Below are 25,163 nucleotides of genomic sequence, written 5' to 3' on the forward strand. Positions count from 1 at the left end.
TAACCCCAATGTATTCACATAACGCTTATTCAACCAAATACCAAAGCACAAACAATACAACATACAAATGAAAATACTTCCCCAATATGAAAATACATCTTGGCTGATAAACCTTTGCAATATCTAAAACTATTCCTCACCTACATCAGAAATTTTTCTATGTGCATTAAATTATGATATGGGTTTTGTACCTAAGATGATAGAGAGATGATCGCTTGAGAGATAACACCAAATCCAAATATGTATAGTTGTGGATTTGTGAGGAACACTGAAGTTAAGGAGGCCAAAAATGCTGATTCTGAACAACCTGTTTGGATATAGCATTAGTGAAACTCAATAATGACAAAATTGAGTTCACTTTTTAAAAAATCCCAATATAACTCGATACTTTAAAATCGAGTTGCAGACACGAAAAAAAATTTGTAATATTGAATATTATTTCAAATTCGCATAAAACTCAGTCTTACAAATATCAAGTTCAACTTTGAAATTTTTTTTGAGGAACTCGATTTTACTAAAATCAAGTTCCAACTGGATTTCTTTAATTGGGAAAAGCCACGGTTGCTTGTCCAATGTGGCCAAAACTTACCTAGAACTCCATAATCATAAAATCAAGTTACATTGAAACTTGATTTTCTAAAAATCAAGTTTCAAAACAGGGACATGGTGCTTAATAGTTTCAAAATAGGAACAATTTGTTGGATATTTTAAAAAATAAGAGCAAAAACCCATTTTCCCCGAGATTTATATAGACATGGGGTGTTAATATTTTGGACAATTTATACCCATCAATTATTATAAAAGGATTCATTTTCATTCTTGATTATTTAACTCTCAAATGATGTTTTCATTAAAAAAAAAAAAAAACACTCACCAATAATGTTAGTTTTCATTCTATTACTTTCCTTTAAAATATCCAAGTATTTTTTTTCTTTTTGAGGGAAAAAAATCCAAGTAATAGAAAGAAAAATATTTATTTTCTTTTCATTCTCTTCCATTTTTGTTTCAATTGTATTAATGTAATTTTTTATTTGTTTATGATTTGGACGGAGGATTCTCCTCCTTTCGTAGTAGACATTGTTGAATGTATCCATTGATCGTGATTTACCTTAATAAGATTTCTCTATTTCTTCTCAAAATATATAATACTAATATTGCCGATTTTCCAATTTCGTAACTATGATTCACCGCCAATTTTTATTATAATTTATGTTATTTTTTCCCCCTGCCAACTCAGACAGATTTGGTCCATTTTGGAGACGAAATTCTTTTGCATTTTACTATTTTAGCCCTGTACGAGGACCCATATGAATAGAATCGTTCTCACGTGCTCAAGCCTCAAACGCGTGTGGCGGTCGATTAAATGGGCCCCATGTGGAGCCCACCAGCCCCTAATAGTAATATGTATACGTATCTTTCCTTCCTCGAAATCGACTAAAAATATCATTATCAACCGCGTTTTCTACGACACCTCGTTCGTTCCCATTAAGCTCTCAAGCTCAGGGCCTCTTCTTAATTTGAAAACTTAACTCGTAAGGCAAAAGTCCCATACACACTAAAATACCAACCAGCTCATAAATGGTCACAAGGTCAAGGACTCTCTCTCTCTCTCTCTCTCTCTCGTCATAACATAAAGTTCCAAGCGAGCCAAGTCTCGTTTGTTACCTTGTGCATTTCAACTACTCCACATATATTCTGTGTTGTTTGGTCTGCTAATTAATTAAGACTCTGCTTTCTTTTGCTCCTTTGAGAGGGCACTGATCAAACAACACTCTTAAGAAATGGGAAAGAAGCTTGATGCTCTACTTGGTAGAACCTTTAAGCCCTCCAAATTTAAGCCTCTTGTCAATCTTGCTCTCTCTCGTCTCGTTGTCTTGAAGAGCCAGCGCCAAGTCCGCTGCACCCAAGCCCGGTCTGATGTTGTTCAGCTCCTTGACCTTGGTCACCATGAACGTGCTCTTATTCGTGTAAGCTTTAATTTCTTTGCTTTTGGTTTACAAATGAAAACGAAAACGATCATCTTCATTTCATTTCATGGTTCATTTTAAATTTATAAAGGTGTGCAGTCTATCATAGTACGTACTACTGTTAGATCCAGAAAATAATATATATGTTCATAGATATGAACCATGGAATTGACGAATTAATGGAGGGTATGACTAATATATCTTCTTTACTAGCTATGGTTTTTTCTTTGGGCACTGTATAAAGTTTTTATGGTTTTCTTACAGGTTGAGCATGTGATCAAGGAACAAAACATGTTGGATGTGTTTGTTATGATAGAGAGCTATTGCAATCTTTTGATTGAAAGGATCAACCTCATTGAACAAGAAAGGTTGGTTACTTTTCCATTTTGACTGTTGAAAACATTATTTTCTTTTCTTTTTCTTTGGCTATTTTTTTACCTTCTGGTTTTTGATGGTCATGCTTCTGTATGTTTTGTATAGAGTGTGCCCCGATGAACTGAGGGAGGCAATATCAAGCTTGCTCTATGCAGCTTCGAGATGCGGGGAGTTTCCTGAGCTTCAAGAGATTCGTGCTGTTATGACAACTCGTTTTGGCAAAGAGTTTGCTGCTTCTGCTGTTGAATTACGCAACAATTGTGGAGTCAACCGTAAGGTATATTATGATTTGGAAAATTTTCAAGATGTAAAAATCTGTCTACTTGGCTCGATCATATAGTGAAAATTTGTATATTTGTCCAAGGAGCATCATTAGAATAGGATCTTTTGAAAGTACCCATAAATATGCCAAAAACTGAAAATAGACCCAAAATGCTGATCTTTTTATGGTAAAAAAACAATAATTAAAGTGAATAGCATTTGGTACATACTGAATGATCATAGACAGATGAGGAAATTACTTGAGGACATATTTGGTTTGTGGTAATAAATCCCTTAATGGAATGATTATTCATGTGTAATAAATATTTAGTAATTTGGTTGCATCTTTATTACATAGAATAGTTAGAGAAAATCTGAGTAGTTCCAAAAATTGTCAAACTTTGATAATCTGATTATTGGGTATGTTTATCATTGTTTATGACATATGATACATTTGTATTTGTATTGGGTTCCTGTAGATGATACAAAAGCTATCAACCAGGCAACCAAGCTTGGAGAACAGAATGGAAGTGGTCAAAGAAATTGCTTCCGAGCACAACATTGTTTTGCAATTTGATGAAGCTTTTATTTCAACTGAGGTATGCAAGTTTATGGTCCGTTTGAATTGAAGGAGAGTAGAGTAGAATTGATCCAAAATTAGCTTATTTTTAGCCAATTCTACTCTACTCTACTCTACTCCCCTTCTCTCCTCCTCAATCTAAACAAGCCCTTAAAGAGATAGGAATTGCAATAAAAATAGTACTCTACTTTACTCCCCCTCCCTCCCCCTCAATCCAAACCAGCCTTTAAAGAGATAGGAATTGCAAAAAAAATAGTACACTAATTCACCCAAAATGTTGACAACTGTTCATGACGTGTGGCTTGCTATGTGGTGTGTACAGGAAAGTTTGGATGTGAACAAGAAGCAAAACCATCTTGAGGCCAATTCAGGTAGTACCAAGCTTGGGGATGATTCAAAAATTTTGCCTCAGGAGGTGGAAAAAGATTATGGGTTCTCCGATTCAATGAAGGGAAAGAAAAAATACAGGGATGTAGCTGATGCAGCTCAAGCAGCTTTTGAGTCGGCAGCTTATGCAGCAGCAGCTGCAAGAGCAGCAGTGGAGCTCTCTCGATCTGAACCACATGATCCTGACGATCAGGATAGTCCCAATAATGGACGAGGCAAAGTGTTGAAGAAGCATGAAATCATGACACACGAATCTGAATTGGTAAACAAAGAAACGCACAATGAAAATCAAGCTGAAAAAATGAAACAGAAAAATGCATCAGAATTGAAGAGGTCAATGTCTGCTTCAAGTTCAGATTCAGCAGAAGACATTTCAAAGGTGACCACAAAATCATCAGTTGTTATAGGTCAGGCTGATCCTTTGGAAAAAGAAATGCATTTTGATGAGAGTGACAATGAGACTTCGCATGAAGAAAGCATCATCCTACCTCATAAGCAAATTCCTTCAGGGTTTCGAGCTGGCCTAAAGGTGGGCTCAGGCCTTGGACACCCAACAGGACTTGCTGCAGAACGATCTGGGACTGGGATACACATTGCACAAAATTTAAACATGGAGAAGGCACCAATATCTGTCAGGACTAGACAAGTGCGCGGATACTGAAAAAGCACTTTAGCATATTTGATATCTATTTGTAAGTTTTGTTGATTTGTGGTAACATCATAGGCTGAGTCTATATTAGCTTGTTTCTTTAAATTTTTTTTCTTCCATATAATTGCAGAAAATGTTAACTAGTGTCATCGTTTGAATTGTGAGTGCTTTTTTTTTTTTCCCGTGAGTTGAAATTTACCATTGCAAATAGTTAAAACTTGTAAGTTTATTTTTCCTTTTTATTTGTTAATTATGTATATTCTATCATTGTTTTATGTTGGATTGAAAGCAATGTTCTTAAAATATATATATTTGAATGTGTTCATCTAGACATACTCTTCAATAAGCAAGTCAGCCACACGAGGTATCTCATGAGGCAAAGAACTATCAATTGTCTTATGTTAGTGTATAAAAGGCAGAAAAAAATTGGTCATGGCATTCCCAATCCCTGTCAATAGGCCTCCTTATGGTCTTAGAAGCAATTACATATTTTACCAAGATACATTCACACCACAGTCCAAATGGCATAGCTGGTCTCAGTTACAAGGCTTTTAAATTTAACCTGTGCTCATCGCATTTTACAAGGGTACTTATTGTGTTGTGTTGTGTGCCCCAATATGAAAACCCTGGGACCCCTGAGAACCAGAATTTACACCTTTCATATGATTCTTATAAATTTAACAAACGCTGTAAACAAAAGAACATAACAGATCCAATCACAGCAGGTGCCTTCATGAGCGTCAATGCACACAGCAAATTTACTTCGGGGTAGAGCAATTGTTCATCCATTTACACCACAGCATCCTCATTTACGGCTATATTTATGTAATTGTCAAGCAACATCACAGGCTATGTTAAGGTTCTATTCACATCAGTTATCATGAGCTTAATAAAGTTTTAACTTACTAATCACTTCTTAACCAAAAAATTACAGAAAATGCATTAGGGCTTATGCTTGGCATTCTGACCAATTTTTGTGCCCGTTTCAACGACATTGGCCTCACATGTGATACCTATACAATACGTTTGCCGTGTAAAGTTTCTGAAGGGTAAACTAGCTGATTGGGATTCCAGAAGCACAAATCTAGATCTTAAAAAGGCTTGGAATCCTATATGTATTGCAATTCACACAAATGTCATAAAGTCACTGGTCTAACAACATGGGTTGTGTTGTTACTGTCACTGCAGTCGCTGCTTAGGGATAAGGGATGCGAAGTGCAAAGCCTTTAAACTAAGAAAAGTGGAGGCCTATGACAGGGATTGGGAAGCCGTACAGTTATACATAAATAAGTAATAATGAAGATTTTGATCCACTTACAATTGTGGTGCGTGATGGTCACCTGCAATGATTCACGAAAGAGAGAACTGGTTAGCAATAGTGTGTATGTGTATCAAGATCTGACACACTTGTCCTATCCTATGGTTCATCCCCATATGAACTTTATGAGACAGCTTTCGTAGCATGTATGAATTGTACATAACAGCATCTCATGTTCTATCGTTATTCATCCGAGAGTCAATCAGGACCACTTACCTTTTTTTATTTTTTTTATTTGAGTAAATTCCATTAACATTATGAGCAGACAAATTTGTTGGTACTAAGGAATATGAGTATTAGATATGTTTTTGGGGTTTTTTGTGAGCTTCCCGAATAGGCTAGGCTGAAGTTATAATTAAATTACTCTCTTCCCCACGTTTTCTGCAAATACAACCTTAAAAAGGACAATGATTTTGTTTGTCCAAGTTCGAAAATTATCAAACAAATAATTCAGGTTTCTAAATTTAGTTTAGTACTTCTTCTCAGGAGGTGAAGGGCCACATTTTCATTAAAGACTACCTGTAGCTGTACATCTAGACGTATCTACACTCAGCATCTCTGGTCTCCAAAAGTAATCCCATTCCACAAAAAAACTATCAATAGTATTACATGTATAAAAAGGCAGGAAAAAAACGAAAAATGCTGTCACAGCATTAATCGTCCTATACCAATGCTTGTACATACAAGATCTAAAGCAATGAGCAATCTGCACAATCTCCTTCACAAGCTTTCCTTACATTGAGGGATTAATGGGGTAAGAATCCTTAGATTTTCTAAGTTTAATATGTACTCCACTGTGCGAAGTGGGTAGCCAACATATCGGGGGTACACAAAACTTCCCCAATATGAAAATCCTAGGACTCTCTAGAACTAGAAATGAAGCCATTTAAATAAACCCCCAGTTTTACCATAAAAGGATAAGGATTCTTTTTGGGGATTGGGGGTGGGGAGGTTAAATAAATTTTGAGGAATGTGCTACAAAGGCCCAGATTCAATGGTTACAAGTTCAGCCTTCTATACATTACAAGTCATGTTGCAGTTCTGTTCTTGAAAAATGTTACACACATTAGTCATCACAGGATACGAGAAAGGAATTGCTCATAATTGATCATTTCTATTCAATGAAACATAACAGCAAGTACACGGTGTCTTATGCTTAAAATTGTGACTAATTTCTGTGCTCCTCTTAATTACATAAACTGTCATATCATGCATCCTTGTGAAACAAACAGTCAACATGTAACAACTATGACAATTTCTAGATCTTAAAAAGCATTCAGAATTCACATGTATTTTCCTTTTGCAACAGATTTACCTCTAGGAGAACACTATCTAATATGCTTAAATCCTTGACTGAGGATTAAACACTTCATAAACATCAGTAGCCTCTTGGACGCTTCTTATCACGCTGCATCAGGTCACTATATGGCTGCAAACTCACACCAACATCTTCATCATATTCAATTCCAAGTTCCTCCTGAAAAAGTGTGTACAAACATTAGTAACTTCAGCAATCACAAATATGTATGCTTACAAGACATAAACCATATATATATATTACCTTAAACTCCTTGAGATCCTTGGGTGAGTTCTCAGTAATAGCATCCCATAGATCTTTGAACATCCTTTTACGCCTTCTCCACTGAGTTAATTTCTCCGAGACCATGTCCTCAACTGCCTTACGATCCTCTGTCCTCACCAGTGTAACTCCTCCACGCAATTTATCCAGTTTTTCCTCCATCTCCTTAACCTGATACAGAATTAAAAGCCCCTAAGTATGTTCCAAACTTCTTCAAAGATATCTCTAACCCAGTTCAATAGTATGATTCACCTCCTTTCTCAGTTTGGCATCTTTGTCGCGTATCTGTTCCAGGGTCAAATTTGATTGCAAAGTTTTAATCTCTGCAAAAAAATGCTTATTTAAATTGTCACATTACATGATTTGATAGACTTGTCCTCCAATATCATTTTTTTTTTTGTTGGCATCCAAGACGAAATCTAAATATACAAAGCTAACATGTTCAAATAATTAAGACTACCAAGACGGATCACATTTTATAAAAAACAATCAATAAAAAGGGTGTATAGGAATTACCTCCCTCGACCTCGCTGATTGCTTTCTTTTGTTCTTGGAGCTGTTGCTGAAGTTTTGCATTTTCTTCTTTCATCTGATTAAGCTCGTCATTGTTCGGAATGTTGAATTGGTCTTGGCGAGCAAGGTATATCTTCTGCTTACCATACTCTTTGAACGAAATCCGCCCATTATCAGCCAGATTATCCAGTGCCTTCTGAATGGCCGCCTTCTTGAGGTTGAACTTTTGCAATGAATCGGCCACATTTTGAGAATTTAACGGCCTGTTTTGCTGAATAAAGGAAAATCGAAAAACACGAGCCACAATGTAAGATACAAATTAAGCATTAATTCATAGAGCCATACTATACATAGTTCTCAGTGAATCATACTAAAACTTATTATAGATATAATACTATTTAATATTACAACAAGTAGATCCTTAAGGTAAATTTTTTTTTATTTCTCTTTGTTTTTACTTCGATTTTGTGTAATTGAAGTTACTAATTTCAATTACTAATGTTTATGAAATAATTTATCTCATTCAAGTATGATACTGAATTTTTGAGATATGCGTCCCAATCCCAATCCCATAACCATAATATAAAGTATTTCCAGCTGAATTATTGAAGCACATAATACAGTTTAGCAAATGAGTTACAGTTTTAAACCCAGAGAACGAAACGATTAATAGGAGGCTGAAAATTGCTTTACCTCATTCACGAAGTTGAGCACGATTGCTGATAACAAAAAAGCAAAAAAGTTTTACAAAATGTGAAAAACTTGAAAAATCAATTAATCGGGACTTGGAAAATAGAAAAATTAAAACGAAATGGTTTCACAGAGAGAGAGAGAGAGGTACCTTCGGCGCTATCTGATTTGGGAGCCATTGATCGGTAAATAGGCGGGAAAATGTCTGTCTGAATCTGAAACCTTTGGTTTTTGGGTTTCCCAAAAATACAAAACAAAGCCTGCTTTTATGCCTTTATTTTAACACTAGTAAGGGCAGCATCAGCAAGGCAGTGGATGACGTGGGAAAAGAGTAGGGGGTTGTAATTATTTAACATATAAATATTTATTTTATTTAAGAAAAATATATATATATATATATATAACTATTTTACTATAATAGTTTTTAGTACCTATTTACTAAAGGCATTATATCCACTCACTAAAATCTTCTAAGAATAATAATGAATATCATCATCTTTCAATAATAAACAACTAGGTTTTGCTAAGAAAATTAAAAAAAAAATAATAATAATGACAAAAGGCATGTGTCATCAAATTTTTCATTAAATAAATTATAAATTTCGAAAATTTAAACTTAGAAAATCAATATTTTTTGGATAACAAATAAAACATATTATATCATCATTCCAACTTTTCAATAAACGATTCGGATCTGAAAACTTTGACTATAATGTCAATGGAACAAACCAAAAAAACACTCTCGGTCTCACTCTCGGTCTTGGTGTGTGAAAGTACCGTACATAATGGCCGGTTTGTAAATTTCACTAGTATTTTATTATATTATACTCCACATTATTAAGTAAGCGCAGAGGCAGTGCAGAAAACTGTAGGTCGTTTTCCTTTAGTCATTTATTAATACGACATGACGATTAAGCACCTGACAATTACTATAACAAATTAACCTCAGCTAAGCTTCAACCCCAAATTAACGAAGAAAATAGTAGTAGTTGTAGTTGACTTGTCTATCCATCTATCTATTTCCTTGGAAAATAATAATAGTATATATGGGTGGTGTTCATAGGCATAGCTGAACAACCACACTCTCTTCCCAGAACCGGAAATAGAAGTAGAAATAGAAATAGAAACAGAAACAGACAAATAATAATGTGGCAACAAGCTCTGGTCTGCAACTGCAACTACTTCAGCTCATCATCAAAACCTTCTTCACTTCCAGTTCCACTACTATCATTATGTCAGTCTCATTCCCAAATATTGGCCAAACCACCAAGGAGGAGTTTGAACACAACGCCACTCATCGTCTCCAATGATGATTATGTGGTTAGGACCAGTACTGTGTGCCACGCGTCACGCCGCAAGACTAACGTTACTGCCACGTCATCCTCCGAAGACGACGACGACGACGACGACGACGACGACAATCTAAGGCGCGTGCTGCAATTCCTTCTGTGGGTTGCTGAGGGAGTTTACATTCTCTACCTCTTCTTGCTCCCTTACGCCCCGGTAGCTATGCTCTTAATTCACTTTCGCTTTTTCTTTTTCTAAGTTTGTTTTTTCTCAACCCAATTGCTTGGTTATTTTGAAATGTGATTCTTGTCCTTAATTAATAAGCATATTTATTTCGTCTTTTTACGGATTTTTGGGAATTGAAAACATTTGTCCAAAACTCCAAATTAATGCACTAATGTAATTCTTTAGCCGGCGTTTGATGCTACTTTCCTTTTTTTTTTGGGCTTGTATGATTACTATTTTTTATTTTTAGAAACTACTTTTTAGTATGTTGTTCAACGTACTACCAAGCACTACTTCTCATGATAATTTATTTTACCAGAATTCATTCTCTACTGGCGCTAGAGTTACCAAGCATTACCTTAGTGGGTTTGAAACTTAGAATGAGCTGCATAAAGTAGAATTACACTTTTTTTTTTTTAAGAAGAAAAAAAAAAAAATTATATGTGGAATTTGCGTTCATAACCATTGATGGGAAAAGAAAATGATATCATTTCATTGTCACACGACATCCGAAGCTTATTTTTGGCCTGATAATTGAGTTAAATTTATCGAGAAAGAAAAGTGTAGGTCAAGTTCTGAGCTTGATGAGTGGCAAAGAGGAAAGGAATCATGGCGCTTTTCAGCTACCGCGGATCTTTTTGAATTGACACGAGTTTAGGATCCTATTCCAGAAATTAGAAGGAAGCATATATAGCAATGAAACTATGCTTTGGAATTTCCCTGGAATACCAAATAAAGTGAAACCAGACCTCCTGTGGTAGCTTCCTACAAATGCCATTAATCATTATAAACTTAACAACTTATTAGTATCTCAATTTTGGATTTCCTTGCAGTACAGTACAACGTTATCTGTTCAAGTTTAACTTGGCAATACTGCAAAATAAATCCTTTGATGAAGCATGGCTGTCTAAAAGCTTTTTGATTAGTTATATATTGCATATGGTTCTTTTTCAACAACTTTTTTCTATTGCTCCCTCTTTGTTTTAAATCTGATAAAAGTAGCATTTCATTCACTACAATATTATTACCCAAAGGAAATGGATCAAAGTTCAAATTTGAATAAAGTTTTCTTGCGTTATAACAGGGAGATCCTGTATGGGCCATCAGTTCAGACACAATAAACTCTCTTGTTGGACTTTCTCTCAATTTCTTCTTTATCTTGCCTCTTATGAACTCTGGTATGTTCAATGTTTGTTTGTTATGCTTCATTTGTGATGTTAAACTTCTCAATTATGAGTCTCCCTCTCAATTCTGATAGATTCGTGATGCTTCTATTTTGAAATCTTTTCACCTAGTTATTATGGATGGTATCTCATCCTTGATGTTATTTGTTTCTTATCATATATATATATATATATATATTTAAATGAATTTCTTATCTAAGGTATTCATCCCTACTGTATGGATGATATTTCACTATGTTAATATAAACAGCAATATTTCATTGTTTTTTTTCCAGGGCATTTGAAACAGGTCATTATTTATTTATATCTTTATATCAACAAGTGATAACGGTTTTCACAGGGGCGGAGCTAGAAATTTTGGTTTGGGGGGGGGCAAGTTGTGATGTTAATATATTTGTTAATCAAGACAAACCTCTACACACATATATATAAATTAATTTACTAAGAGAATTTATCATCTCCTAAATTTTAATGAGCATACAAAAGTCATATATTTCTTCTATTAGACATGTACAAAAATTTATCATTTTTTACATAGTTCAATTTGTTAAACCTCTTAAATTATATAATTTTAATATAATTTCTCTTTCTTTTAAGAGCAACATTGAAATGACTCAAAATTTGGGGGGGCCAACTTCAATTTTTACATGCTACATTTTTTTAAATGTAAATAATATAAATACTATAAAATAATTTTTTTAAACTTTGGGGGGGCCTTGGCCCCCCCCACCCTTGTGTGTGGCTCCGCCACTGGGTTTTCATCATTAGTTGAGAGGATATCTCCATCTTTTTTCCTTATCCATTTGGGATGAGAAAGAACAGAAGGGAGGGGGGAGGGAAAGCAAAATTTATGTTTTCTTAATATTTAAAAGAATTGTAAGTATATGTTGTACTGGTTCTCAAGGTATTTTCAAAAGGTGACTGTTTTGATAGAATTATAGGAAAACAAAATTTTTTTTATAAGTTTCATAGGCAAACAACATATGCTTTGGTCTTCTTCTTCTTCTTCTGCTTCTTCTTCCTATTTTCCCCCCTTCACATGGGATGCTGTTATTTGATTTACTTTTATTAACTCTATGCAGTACTAGTAGTTGATTGCTTTGCTTTCTGGTTTATGGAGCAAATTCTTATTATGTTCAATCCTTGATAATTTCTGCAATAAACCTTTTGGCAGAGCAGTTGGCATTCGTCTAATTGATGCCCCAGTTCTTCATCCGGTAAGGATCATTATGCTATGTCAATTTGCTTGGCACCTCACCATTTTCCACCATGCTTTTTGATCTAAACATCTTTATGATGCTGCACCATTACTGCATCAGATATCTGAAGGATTATTCAATTTTGTCATTGGGTGGACGTTCATGTTTGCTCCTTTGCTTTTCACGGATCGTAAGAGGGACAGATACAAGGGGTCTCTGGATGTCCTATGGGGCCTGCAGATGTTCCTCACAAACAGTATGCTTTTCTCAAACTCTCATGCTTCATGAGTGGTTATATCAGTTGACCATGTAGCTCAAAAGTACATATCATTCGCTTGAATTTAAATGTGTGGCGGCCAGGCTTGACTAACCATCATAATTGGGGTTGAATTTAAACTCTCAAACTCTCATGCTTCATGAGGTTGCTTACTGAGGTTCCATTGACCAATTTGTCACTTGTTCTTTTGATGCCAGCATTCTTAATACCTTACATGGCTATCCGGCTGAATGAGGCAGATTCAGACTACCCTCCAAGAGAGCGCTCACAACTTGGATCTGTGATGACCAACGGTGCACCCATTGTTGGACTAATTGGTGGGGCCATGTGTCTCATATCTGGATTGTGGGCACTTTTTGGTAGAATGGATGGAAATTTTGGGAGCATAGGAGAGAGATGGAACTTCTTGATCAGCTATCTAGGATCTGAGAGGCTGGCTTATGCGTTCATTTGGGATATATGCTTTTACATAATTTTCCAGCCTTGGTTGATAGGTGACAACCTTCAAAATGTTCAGAAAAGCAAGGCTGAGATTGTAAACTATCTTAGATTTGTCCCTGTGGTTGGCTTAATAGCTTACCTTCTCTGTTTGAATGTTGATGATGAACTGTAGCTAATGTAAATATTGAATCAGTCTGAATATCAGTGAGCTATATCACAGATCGATTAAATTTTGTTGACACGTGAAAAACAGTAGAACTACTCTGTGAAATAATGAAACTGTTTCGGCCTGATTTGATTCATCAGTCGATTCCTCGACTGAGATATGTATATTTACAATACAATTGATTATGATTGAGCTTGGAAATGAGATGGGATGAGCCTCACATTTGCGTGGCCTCTTTAACCATTCAGAATGGCAAACACCAGATATGATATCTCGAAACAACACTATTTGATTGTACTAGCAGAACATGTACAAGCACTTGATGGTGTGCTACATTCTGAAAGGTAGGGTATTGCTAAATGCTAGCTTATATGTATACAACGAAGAAACAATATTAATACAAGCACTTAGTAATCAATTCACGCTTCCATAAACAGATAAAGTTGGGCAAAATTACAGGAATTGCAACCTGAACAAGCCTGGACATTGACATAATTCAGAATGAAATAACACTTGGAAAGAAAAATATCAAATCAGCCTCTCAGATCCTAGATAACTGCACCCCTCAAAAAAGCAAGGTCTTCCCTACACTGTGTTTATGATGTAGGATTGCCAGCACTCTGCTGCCACAGATTGATAATATCAGTGGCCTGGTTAAGAAGTATAATCATTTTCTTCTGGGATATCCATGGTTTACTTTCTAGAGTGGTCTTGAGCTCCTCCCATGCATCCTTCCTCGGCCAAAAGTAGTAAGGACTCAGGGGAATTGTGCCATGCCCTGGTATCACCTGATCAAGAGCTAGACCAATGTTCTTCTCCATCCATATGAACTTCAACACCAGCCTTGGCGTCTCCACTGGCTTCACCACCACCTCAGTTTTCTACAAATTCAAGAACCCACCAAAATAAAACAATAATACATGCACAAAGACACACACATACACATACACGAACACGCTCTTGTGGAAAGAAAGAGAATTGAACCTCAATTTCTTTAGTGGGATTCGGTTCTTCTGAGCTTGTGGAGGTTGAACTCTCAGTTTCAGAAGGTGTTTCAACTGTGAGTGCTTCTGGGGCCGCTGAAACAGAGACATTTTGATTTCTTCTAAAGGGTTTGTTCCTCTGGTCAATAATGGTACACGGATGTAGAGAAAATGCATTAGGCGTCACAAAAGGTGAGGTTTTGAAGGGTCTGAGACTGGGTATCTGAGAAGAGAAGGAAGAAGAGAAGAAAGCAGTGTTAACACCAGGTTGAACTGCCATGGATGATAACATTTTTGTATTATTGAATGAGAGATTTTGTGCAGAGAGATAATTAAGGTCCTGTACACTATACAGGTCCATGGATGAGTTTTTTTCTTTTCGGATAAGGCGTTTGGGGTTCGAAATACAGAACAGCACTTGACGGGCCAGGCAACTTTGTAGTTTGTAGGACTTCGTAAACATTTTCTAAAGAGGCCAGTCCAATATTCATGTCTTTTTATTTTTTATTTTTTATGAGACCAAGCTTCCATATCTACCTTCAAAGCCCAATCGGGGTGGGTGCAAGCGCACAACTGTTTTTTCTTTTTAACTTATTTGTTTATGTACATTTTTAAAAAATAAATAATTATGTACATTTTTGTATAATCTCACCTTTCAACTTTTTTAGTTTTTATAGTCTCCCTCACTTTTTATAGGTAGAATTATATTTTAACAAATGCACAAATAAATTTCTTAAAAAAAAAAAAATGCACAAATAGGTTCAAGTACAAAACTGCCAAAAAAAGAAAAGAAAAGAAAAGCGGACAGTAGTTGATATAGCAATTCGAAAATTAGACCGATAGAGAGAGAGAGAGAGGGAGAGAATAAGTGAATTGCATTCTCATACATTTTTCTTTGATAATGTTAGGAGTAAAGTATAGAAAATAATCAAATGTCATCATGTCATCTAGATTGATTGTTTTGGATTTTCATTTCAACTTTTTGTTAAATTGGACCCCTCTTTCCAAATTACCAAAGCCATTCTATTGAACCTAAGGATGGTGTAACTAGATCCAATAGGCTTTTTTTTTTTTTTGGTTCCTTCTAAATAGTGGTACCCTTAATTCGTAGGAATAGTTTGTGATGATGCACAAAATCGTCAGTGAGTTGATCGTCCACATGCGTTGCGATTAAAGTACCTGAAGAATAAAAAGAATGAAGAACCAATAAAGAGCACCAATGGAGTGTCGGTCAAAGACCCTCCAAAAGTTAAATCAATGATAGAAGAATTTCCAATAACTTGAAAGTGTAAGATGAAAGCTTGATTAGTGTGAAAACAATAATCCTTGTTTAGACCCCCCAATTTTAAAAACACGGCTTGATTGCTTTTACTCTACTTATCTAAGTGCAGAATAAGAGTAAATGAAGCGCAATAAATCGAAACTACTCTAGTGCATGAACATAAGCAATAAACAATAAATGTAAAGCACAAAGAGTAAGGGAAGAGAGATGCAAACATAAGATAACACGACGATGTGTTATCGAAGAGGAAATTGAAGAACTTGGCAAAAAACCTCTCCACGACCCTCCAAGTCAAAATCGATCCACTAGTGAATAAGTTGGAGTACACGAATATTAAAAAGACTCTCTAAGCCTAATCTACCCAATATGCTTGAGCCCTCCAAGCTCCGGCTACCAACGGACTTCTCGAAGTCTTGTCTTCGCTAGTTATTCGAATCTCGCAATATCGCCTGATTGCATCCGTCAAGCCCCACCGGCTTCTTTTGGCAAATCCCAAATGCTTCTTAAGCTCCAAAACACTCTACACTTTGAATAGGTGTGGGTTATGTTTGAGTACAAATCTCCTCTCAAGATATAACAATGGGAGAGGGGAAGGAGAAGAGACTACAAGGATTTCTCTATTGAGGATGAGTTGCTCTCTTTAACAAGGGTGGGTGTGTTGTAGAAACCTCTCTAGAGTTTTCTTCTAAATACCATGCTTATAATTTTGTGGGTAATGAGGGTATATATAGTATGGGTGAAGGGTATAATAGTCACATTAAAAATCCTCCAGGCAGTGAGTTTCGCGAGTCACTTCGTGACTTGGTCTGAGTAGCGAAATGACTCACGAAATGCAACCGGGCACTTGACTCTTTAGCTTCCAACACATGCTTCTCATGTGACTTTCGCGGGTTGCACCACTCGCGAGCCGAGTCACGAGATCAACTTCTTGACCAATCTTCACCAATTTAATACTAAATCCAATACAATAAAATCTCACAAGATACAAGGAAATAAATTAATGCAATTACAACACTTTTTGTCTCGAAATAAGCCAACATAAATGTTATGTTAAAAACCATAACAGATGGAGTAGCTACCTAGTTATATGGTCTAGGAACCATGAATATAGCGTCCTTTCAAGGAAGGACCTTTGATCTTACTACTAGAGTTTAGGTACATTCTTGGGAAGGTATTAGGCACCTTAGATAGCCCAACCCTAAGGTTGGCCTCCCATCATTGTGTCTTATACCTTAACCTCATTAAAAGCACTTTTAACACTTGCATCTATACTCACGCACACACTAACATACCTCTATGGATACAATCATGGTATCCTTCATCCCAAAACACACATAGTTATCAATCTAAAACAAAAGGGAGCCAAGGTGCAAAAGAAAACCCTAGCATTCATCTAACATGTGAAAACCTATCATGCATCTACAACAAGGCAGTAAGCAAACATATTACAAAACCCTAGTCTTACATCTAAGCATGTTCTATCATATCATCAAAGTGAAACCCTAATACAATGCATGAACATTGCTAATGCATGGCTTATCCTTTACTTACCTTTCAGCAGCATAACACCTATGACATCAATGCATGAACATATGAATGTATGGTATTAACATTAAGAAACCCTAATCTAAACCCTAATCTACACATGTGATAACAAACAAACATGTTAAAAGGTAAACAAATAGTTATGGGGCTTGAAACACATGAAAAGGAGGCTACACAGAATACACATGTGAGTGTAGAAACAAAACAAACAAAAATTAGGGTTTCTGGGTAATGGCATCACGCACGCATGAACAGGTCTGTGTACGCATGAGTTTAGCCTACGTGCATAGGCTAGATCATGTGTATGCAGATCCTTACCTAAAAAACCTAATTTACACAGAAACAGAGCAAAAGCCAAACAAAACATAAAACGTAAAATCTAACAACCTAACATGCTTAAAGACATAAAGAAAACATAAACTAACCTAAACAAACATGTGTAAACATAAACTAAACAAAACACAGATTACAATAAAGATTAAAGGCAAAAAAGAAAATGAAAAGTTTAAAAGGATACCTTAAAGCAAAAGCTCCTAGGTTTGATTTTTTACCATTCCCCTCAATCAAATCTATCACAATTTAATAAAATAGTGATTAGCAATCTTAAACTCAAAGTGGGGCTAGAAAAGGTCTCAATCAAATAAAAATGAGTTGAGGGTGTTTTATGAAAAACTCCCTTTTGATTCACTATTTTCTAGTGAATCTTAGGTTTTTCCCGTGGGATTTCTATGTGTTCTGAAAATGTACCATGTAAGGCTTTTTATAGTTAAAAAAATGGGGTTTGGAATAGCTCCCAGACGATGTGGGATTCATTCCAAACCTTAGCCATTATTGCAGAAAACTTACCTTTCATATACTTCTAAAACACTAGCTGCGTACACAAGAATGTGCCCGCGTACGCATGCTTTATCTTGTGTATGTAGGCCGCGACTTACATATGTAGGCCAAGGGTCACTTTGGTCATTTAATTTTCCAAAAGTAGATTTTTACTCATTTAAAAGGTTATATCTTCCATTTTAACTCTCCTCAAGTCATTTTAATATTTGATTGGGTTTTAAACTGGCCTTGGGCCTTAGAGTTCAAGCATCATTGGAGAACGGGGGCTTGAGTCGTAAGGGGTACAAAATGCGGTCTCTACAGATGCCCTACTTTTGATTCGTAAGCTTCGCTAATGGAATCAAAAGAATAAGAGACAAAAAATTTTGTTTCGACGTATGGCTCGAGTCCAACCCATGCATACGACACACATCACGCATACATGGGGCGGGGTACAACTCCAAAGAGCTGCATGGGATTCATATGTCCGAAGTCCCACCTTTGTTGCTTGGGAAATGAGCAACGACAGGTTTACTATCCTAGAACCTATTTTGCCATTTGCAAGCAAATGGTAAGTGACTTACTATCTTAGAGTCACTAAAAGAAAAAAAGAAAACAAACAAGGGTGCTCTTATGAGCTAACCCATCACACAACAAAAGGATATAGTCTCTGTGGTGTCCATCCGAGGCTCTTGCCTTAAACTTCTTTAGTTGACTTGTTCCTCTTGTCTTCTTCACTTCTTTCTTTACCTTTTCGTGTGAGACTCTTGCCTCGGGTTGAGGAGTAATATGGATGGACTCACTAAGGATTAGCATATATGTGTGATCTACTAGGGAAGAATCTTCTACTTCCTATATGGTTCACTAAGGATTTTGAGGGAGAATCTACTTCCTCATTGGGGATTTTTTTTTTAGGTGTATGGGACTTATTGGGGAAGAATCTTCTGCTTCCTTACTATGGATGTTTTGGGGAAGAATCTTTTGCCTCCTTACTGAGGATTTGCTTTAATGTGCTTGGGTCCATTGGGGAAGACTCTTCTGCCTCCTCCGTGGGGATGATGCTCGATATGCTTGAACTATTGAGGAAGAGTCTTCTGCTTCCATGGGGATGATATTTGATAGGTTTGATCCTTTTGAGGAAAAATCTTTTGCTTTCGTATTGGGTACGATGCTATATTTGCTTGAAATATTGAGGAAGAGTCTTCTACTTCCTTACTAAGAATGATGTTTGACATGCTTGACTCGTTGGGGAAGGTCCTTGAGGCACTTGAACCACTGGGAATGGTTCTTGATGTGCTCAATTCTCTGGGAATATTTTTTTTTTAATGTACTTGATCCACTGGGGAATTCTTTTTGATAATTCATGTCTAATTGTGGAAATCTTTGAGATATCCTTCCCTTTTTTGAAAGAAAGATAATAGATTTTTTTTTTTTTTACTATTCATGACTGAACTACACGTAGTTTAGTGGTGAGGTCTAAACTACACATAGTTTAGCCATCAAGTGTGTTCCCGCCTTTTCATTTTCTCAAATTGTTGCCAACCATTTCTTTTCTTCTTCTTCATTCTCTTCATCTCCCTCACTTCTTCACGTTCTTCACAACTCCTCTCTCTTTTCTCTCTACAAAAACCTCCCTCCCCTCTTTCTTTTTCCTCACACCTTCTGATTCTCTCATTCTCTCAAACTCTCTCATTTTCTCATTTTCTCTCTTTCTCTCATCATCTTCTTAAATGGCACCCAAGGCCAAGAAATCCTCCTACGTCCTATCTTTTGGTGCCTTCCGTCTCACCTGTTGGAGTAAAGCCACAAGGTTGGTAGGACCTCCACCATTGACATACCGACCAAATAATCACATTCCCAAGGGTGAATTTGTAAATTTTTCATTTTTTTTCTTCTCATTTTCAGGTTTCCCTCAGATCTTTGGTTTAAATGTGTTTTTGACTATGTGAATACTTGGGTTTTGCTATGAGATGGGTTTAGATGAAAAAATGATGTCTTAGGAGGGGTAAGAACATGTCTAGGATTGATTTTGGATGATGCATCTTTGAAAATGTCGAAGAACTACTTCTGTTTGTGTTCTTGCGTGCGTGGGCTCGGGCCTGCATATGCAGCTTGTATTTATGCGTACACGCTTTGTTCTTGTGTACATAAGTATGTTCTTGAGGTTCTGTGTATGTGGGAATGGACCTACATACGCGGGGTCTTGCCTGCGTGTGTGGGTTTTGACCCGCGTATGTGAGACGCTTGATAGAAGCCCTACTTTGCCCATTTTCACTCATTTTTCAACTGTTTCACCTCCATATGCAATTCTAACACCTTTTTTTGTCATTCTTGTATTCAAATGTCACTATATCATCCTTTTTATCTCCACTCATACGTCACGACACTATATTCCTCGAATTTCACTTGAATCATGAATCTAAAGACATCTTTTTTTTTGTAGTCATCATCCCCTTATGCTGGTAGGGGAAGCACCAATAAGGTGGTGGAGTGGTTCAAGTTACTTGTCCCCAAAACCAGGGATTATATCTGGGAGGCATGTCATTAGTCTTCTTCCTGAAAAGACTGCGAGTGCTACCTTGGCACAGTGCCTCATTGAGAGGTGGTGGGATACTACCCATACCTTTTATATTACCAAGTGGGAGATGACAGTGACTCCCTATGAATTTTATCGCATGTTCGGCCTTAGCTTTGAGGGGGCCATCATCAGTTTGGATGGCGCGTCGGGTGTGCAACTGAGCATTGACATGCTAGGGAGGAAGTACTCCACTGAGACCATTCGCTACTTCAACTTGGTATCGAATTACATGTTCCTCCCACAAAAGACCATGGAGGAGTGCATCTGTATGGCAAGGGCTTTCCTTCTCCACTTGCTAGGAGCCTACCTCTTTGCCAATGGTGGGCAAACGGTGTCTTTGAGGTGGCTAACCCTTTTCCAGGATTTTGGGGAGGCACGAAGGGCCAATTGGGGGTAAGCATGTCTTGCTTATCTTTACTCCACCTTTGACACTCTTAGCCAGGGCACTTTCTGGTAGCTTGTAGGGCCTTGGAAGCTCCTTAAGGTTAGTTCTCTTTTCATCTTTTGCACTATTATTTGTAGCTTGTAGTCATGTGAACTGTATTGTCTTGAAAACTATCATATTGCATCTAACCTGTGGCTTGTGCTTCTTTCTTGCAGTGGTGGGTTGTTAGGTACAACCTCATAACTCCAGGCACCGACCTAGTTCTAAGGGATTTTCACCAAGTGAGGGCATATCTTACAAGATTGACTTCAAATGAGGTAATTTTAAGAGTTTTAGTTGTTCATGCTTCTTCCTTTATTACCTTTAGGATACTTTCTTCCTATCCTTGTGCCTTTATAGGTAAACTAGGTCCCACAGGTTGGCCAACCCTTTCCTGCTACTTGAAACTTAGAGCCTGCCACTCTTGTTGCCTCAGAGATTACTTGACCTGTTGAAGGAGCAGGTTTGAGGGCTTTATATTTGGCGGAGAGGGTGAGGTACCAATTGGTGAGTATGGATGACCCACAAATTCTGAGGGACCCTCTTGAGTTTATACTTGCCCCACACTCCATGACTGATGCTGAGTACAACTTGTGGGGGAGTGTTATTTCCTATGCTAAGTGGCTCTTTGAGGGGTTGGACTATAAGGAGTTCAACCTTACTTTCCTCATGCCTTCTCTCATTGTCTAAGTATATTCTCAAACTCTTGTACTTCTCTCTCTTTTTTCTTTGTTTGTCATGACCCTTAATGTGGGAAATTGTAATAGGAGGGACCTGCTGTCGGTGAGTCCATTGATCCTCCACATATCCCTTAGACGGTCTATGCTTATGGCTCGGATGGCTTTGCTAGGGAGCATGTTTGTGCCCCGCAATCCTAATGTCATGGGCTATCCTTTCCCTCCCAACACTCAAGCGATGAGTTCTTTCTTCCCCTTGTCCTCTTTCTTTACCAAATTTCTCTTCTTATCTTAGTCACTAACCTCTCTTTCTTCAAATTGCAGCCCATTATCCAAGAGCATGAGGAGTTGGTATGGCTGGCCGGGAATCTCAAGTTGGAGGTGACCAACTACTTAAGGGAGTTATACAGTCCGAGAGGAGAGGCCCACCCAGGCAACGGTGATGATGATGATGATGGTGGTGGCGAGGAGGAGGATTCGAAGGCGACTCCTAGTTACCAGCCAAGGAAGAGGTGGCACCATTGATCACCTTTAGTCACATCATATATACAACAAACAATACACAACTTTTCCTTTTCTTTTTTGCTTTTAAAGTCTTTTTTTTTTTTTTTCAATTCCCTTTAGCAGACATTTGAGTTTGGTTTGAGACAAAGGATTTTATTTAAGAACATCTTTTACATTTATGTTTTTGATTGGAATCTAGCACTTAATTTACAAGATAATGATAAATTGTATGTTTCTATACAAGTTTGCTTCTTTAATGCTTGCAATCTTGTGCTTGGAACACATCTTGAATGGTTCTTTATGTTATAGGGACACTAGGAATGTTTGGGAGTAGGAAAAAATCTACTCAAAATAGGGGAACATGGGCTTCTGCCAAGCGTCGTACATACGTAGAAATGAGTATGCGTACACATGGTTGATCCTACATACGTGAGCCACGAATTAGAAAAACCCTAGCTGACTTACTTAGATATAAAAGTAACCGTTTGAGTCCAAAACCCTTACCAACGTATTTCCAACCTAGAGAACACTTTTTTGAGGTCTCCCAATGGTAGAAAACTCTCCTCTTGATGTCTCCACTTGGTCTCGATTTACCTATGGCCTTTCTTGCATCTTCCTTTACCATCAAATTAGGGTAGATGAGTCTCTTCTTCGTGCTGCTGCCAACTATTGGGTTCCTTCTCGGCATTTATTTCACCTTAATAGAATAGAATTATGCCCCACTATTGAGGAATTTGTTGCTATCATGGGTGAACCGGAGATTGATGATCTTATCTTTCCTACCATGGGTGGGGATCTTCCTTCCTTGCTGCGAGTTATGTTGGGTGTCCCTAAAACCACAACTAATAGGTGGTGAGTCTTTGGTAAACTCAATCTTAGGTTGGTCTTTGATTACTTTTTTGGTTTGGGCCTTCTTGAGGGTGAGAGACCATGATTGTACTACCTTCATGCATTTTGTTTATGTGCTCTTGCAAGGTATTTCTTAGTTCAACAGTCATATTGTGTGGACCTTCGGATGTGTATGGTGGCTTTTAAGCTAAAGAGGGGCAATTTGGTGGGTTTGATCTTGGCGGAAACTCGTAATGGTTTGGATGCCTTTCAAAGGAGGGAAGCAAGTTTCTTTGCGCGAAGTCCCCTTCTTCTTCAGGTATGATCCCTAACTTTTGCCTAAGTTTTCAACCTAGCGGGATCCCTCTAATTTTGCATGGATTGCCTTGCGGTTTTCAACCCATCAAGGCACCTTATATCGTCTTTCATCTTTGTCTCTTTATTATTATTATTTTTTCACTCATGCTCTCCACTTTTTTTTTCCTTTTTCTTTCTTTTCTCCCTTTTTTTTCCTCTTCCCTTCTCCTCTTTTGTCAGATATGGCTACAAGAGAGGCTTCAGTTGCTTCATCCTCCTATTGTACCCCTCAGTACCTACCTTCCTAGGCATCTTAGGGACTGCCGGCTTCGAGATGTCCTAGGTTTTGAGGCATACATGGAGCTTATGGGTCGCCTAGAGGAGACCGACATTCAGTGGGTCGTGGAATGGTGGCATATCTTAAGCATGGTCTAGAGTTGCTGCAAGGATCATTGTGTGACTTCAGTTGGGCTTCATTGCTGCTCTTACTACTCCACTTGTCATATCTCAAGGAAATTTGGAGTGCATCAAGGAGCTCCTAATGATGAGGGTGCCTTTCACACTACGGTGTTCACCAATAGGATCTTGGGCAGGATTAGTGAAGCTTGGCCACACCGTAGGGTGACAAAAGACATTGTTCCTCCTAAATATATCTACCTTACTGCAAACTACAAACAATGGTTGGAGGATGGCATTAAGTGGATTTTGAAGGATGAGAAAGCCCACATAAAGACTAGCAAGAAGATAAGAACTGAGTGACTGCCTTGATATGCCCCATGTTTTACTTTCCTGCACTTTTATGATTCTCATTTTTTTTTTTTTTTTGAATTTAACAAAGGATTGGAATGTTCCAAATCCCCTATGAAAACAAACTTATTATCTTTTAATTTGAGTAAGGAAAGAATTTCCCTTTTTATTATCTTTGCTTATTGTCATCTCATTTATTCATTTTTTCTTTTCTTTTCTTTTTCCTTTGCCATGTAATTTTTGCCCATGACATCCTTTGAGGAATTTTGGCCATGCCCATGTTCTTTTCTCCTAACTTTTGCCTAGACCATGCTTTCGGGTTTTCAATCTAGCAGGGTTCTTTTGCCCTAATTTTTCCCTAAGCCGCCCTTTCGAGTTTTCAACCTAGTAAGCTTTTTTCTTTTAAATATGTTATTTCCAGAGTCTATCCATGTTAATGGGTCGAAGCATCTCTTCCCCATCCAAATCTGTGATTCTTGTAGCACCTACAACATGATCTTTTTAATGATAAAAGGTCCAAACCACCTAGGCTTCATTTTTCCTCTTGGATCAAAAGTCTCATCTCTAAGCACCTTTAGGACCAAGTCTCCTTCCTTAAGGTTTCTTGGTTTCACTTTCTTGTTGAATGCTCTAGCAATCCTTTTTTGGTATCCTTGTGCATGGTATTGTGCCCTAGCTCTCTTCTTATCTATCAAAGCCAATTGTTCATATCTCACCTTAGCCCAATCCTCTTCTAGGACCTTAGTCTCTACCAATACCCTTAAAGATTGTATCTCCACCTCAATAGGAAGCACCGCCTCACTGCCATACACCAAGGAGTAAGGTGTTGCCTTAGTCGATGCTTGGATAGAAGTTCTATAACGCCATATGGCAAACGAAAGTTTCTCGGCTCAATCTTTGTATGTCACTACCATCTTGGCTAGGATATTCTTCACATTCTTATTGGTTGCTTCTATAGCCCGATTAGCTTGCGGTCAATATGGTGAAAACTTGTGATGCTTAATGCCATATTCTTCCATGACCTTTCGGACTTCACCTTCAAAATGGGAACCATTATCAGAAATGATCTCTTGGGGCACCCTAAACTGACATATGATGTTGTTTTCTAAAAACTGAGCCACATGCTTAGCCTTCAATATAGAGTAGGAGGCTGCTTCCACCCATTTAGTGAAGTAGTCAATTGCCACTAAAATGTACTCATGCCCATTTGAAGCCTTGGGAGCTATTCATCCAATCACATCTATGCCCTAAACCTATAATGGCCATGGAGAGGTCATGCTATACAACTCACTAGGTGGAACATGATTTAAGTTGGCATGTGTCTGACAATCATGGCAGCTCTTCACATAGTCCACACAATCAGTCTCCATCGTATTCTAGTAGT

General features: G+C 37.4%; 4 protein-coding genes across 6 annotated transcripts; 2 read left to right on the forward strand and 2 right to left on the reverse strand.

Moving 5' to 3' along the window:
- The first annotated feature begins 1,486 nt into the window (after positions 1–1,486).
- Positions 1,487–4,362, forward strand: LOC115990678. Its single transcript, XM_031114488.1, has 5 exons — positions 1,487–1,967; positions 2,232–2,335; positions 2,448–2,619; positions 3,083–3,202; positions 3,506–4,362. The coding sequence occupies exons 1-5, from the start codon at positions 1,782–1,784 to the stop codon at positions 4,229–4,231; spliced, it is 1,308 nt and encodes a 435-aa protein (XP_030970348.1). The 5' UTR covers positions 1,487–1,781; the 3' UTR covers positions 4,232–4,362.
- On the reverse strand, positions 4,065–8,581 carry LOC115990687 (homologous-pairing protein 2 homolog). Of its 3 annotated transcripts, none has more exons than XR_004092156.1 (8): positions 8,471–8,581; positions 8,323–8,348; positions 7,633–7,900; positions 7,369–7,439; positions 7,099–7,287; positions 6,853–7,014; positions 5,538–5,559; positions 4,065–4,151 (listed from the first exon to the last, which is right to left on the reverse strand). XR_004092156.1 is itself a non-coding variant. In XM_031114496.1 (6 exons), the coding sequence occupies exons 1-6, from the start codon at positions 8,496–8,498 to the stop codon at positions 6,916–6,918; spliced, it is 681 nt and encodes a 226-aa protein (XP_030970356.1). In that variant the 5' UTR covers positions 8,499–8,580; the 3' UTR covers positions 6,611–6,915. The 3 variants fall into 3 exon arrangements, 1 of the variants encoding a protein (XP_030970356.1); XR_004092157.1 differs by lacking the exon at positions 4,065–4,151 and adding an exon at positions 4,444–5,034; XM_031114496.1 differs by lacking the exons at positions 4,065–4,151; positions 5,538–5,559 and having other exon boundaries at positions 6,611–7,014; positions 8,471–8,580.
- A 791-nt stretch (positions 8,582–9,372) lies between these two features.
- LOC115990698 lies at positions 9,373–13,655 on the forward strand. Its single transcript, XM_031114504.1, has 5 exons — positions 9,373–9,822; positions 10,916–11,009; positions 12,195–12,232; positions 12,335–12,470; positions 12,689–13,655. Exons 1-5 carry the CDS (start codon positions 9,466–9,468, stop codon positions 13,102–13,104), a joined length of 1,041 nt encoding a protein of 346 aa, XP_030970364.1. The 5' UTR covers positions 9,373–9,465; the 3' UTR covers positions 13,105–13,655.
- Positions 13,365–14,559, reverse strand: LOC115990709 (30S ribosomal protein 3-1, chloroplastic-like). Its single transcript, XM_031114511.1, has 2 exons — positions 14,083–14,559; positions 13,365–13,979 (listed from the first exon to the last, which is right to left on the reverse strand). The coding sequence occupies exons 1-2, from the start codon at positions 14,542–14,544 to the stop codon at positions 13,695–13,697; spliced, it is 747 nt and encodes a 248-aa protein (XP_030970371.1). The 5' UTR covers positions 14,545–14,559; the 3' UTR covers positions 13,365–13,694.
- Positions 14,560–25,163: the final 10,604 nt, after the last annotated feature.

This window comes from Quercus lobata, chromosome 1 (assembly GCF_001633185.2).
Source record: "Quercus lobata isolate SW786 chromosome 1, ValleyOak3.0 Primary Assembly, whole genome shotgun sequence".
Taxonomy (NCBI): domain Eukaryota; kingdom Viridiplantae; phylum Streptophyta; class Magnoliopsida; order Fagales; family Fagaceae; genus Quercus; species Quercus lobata.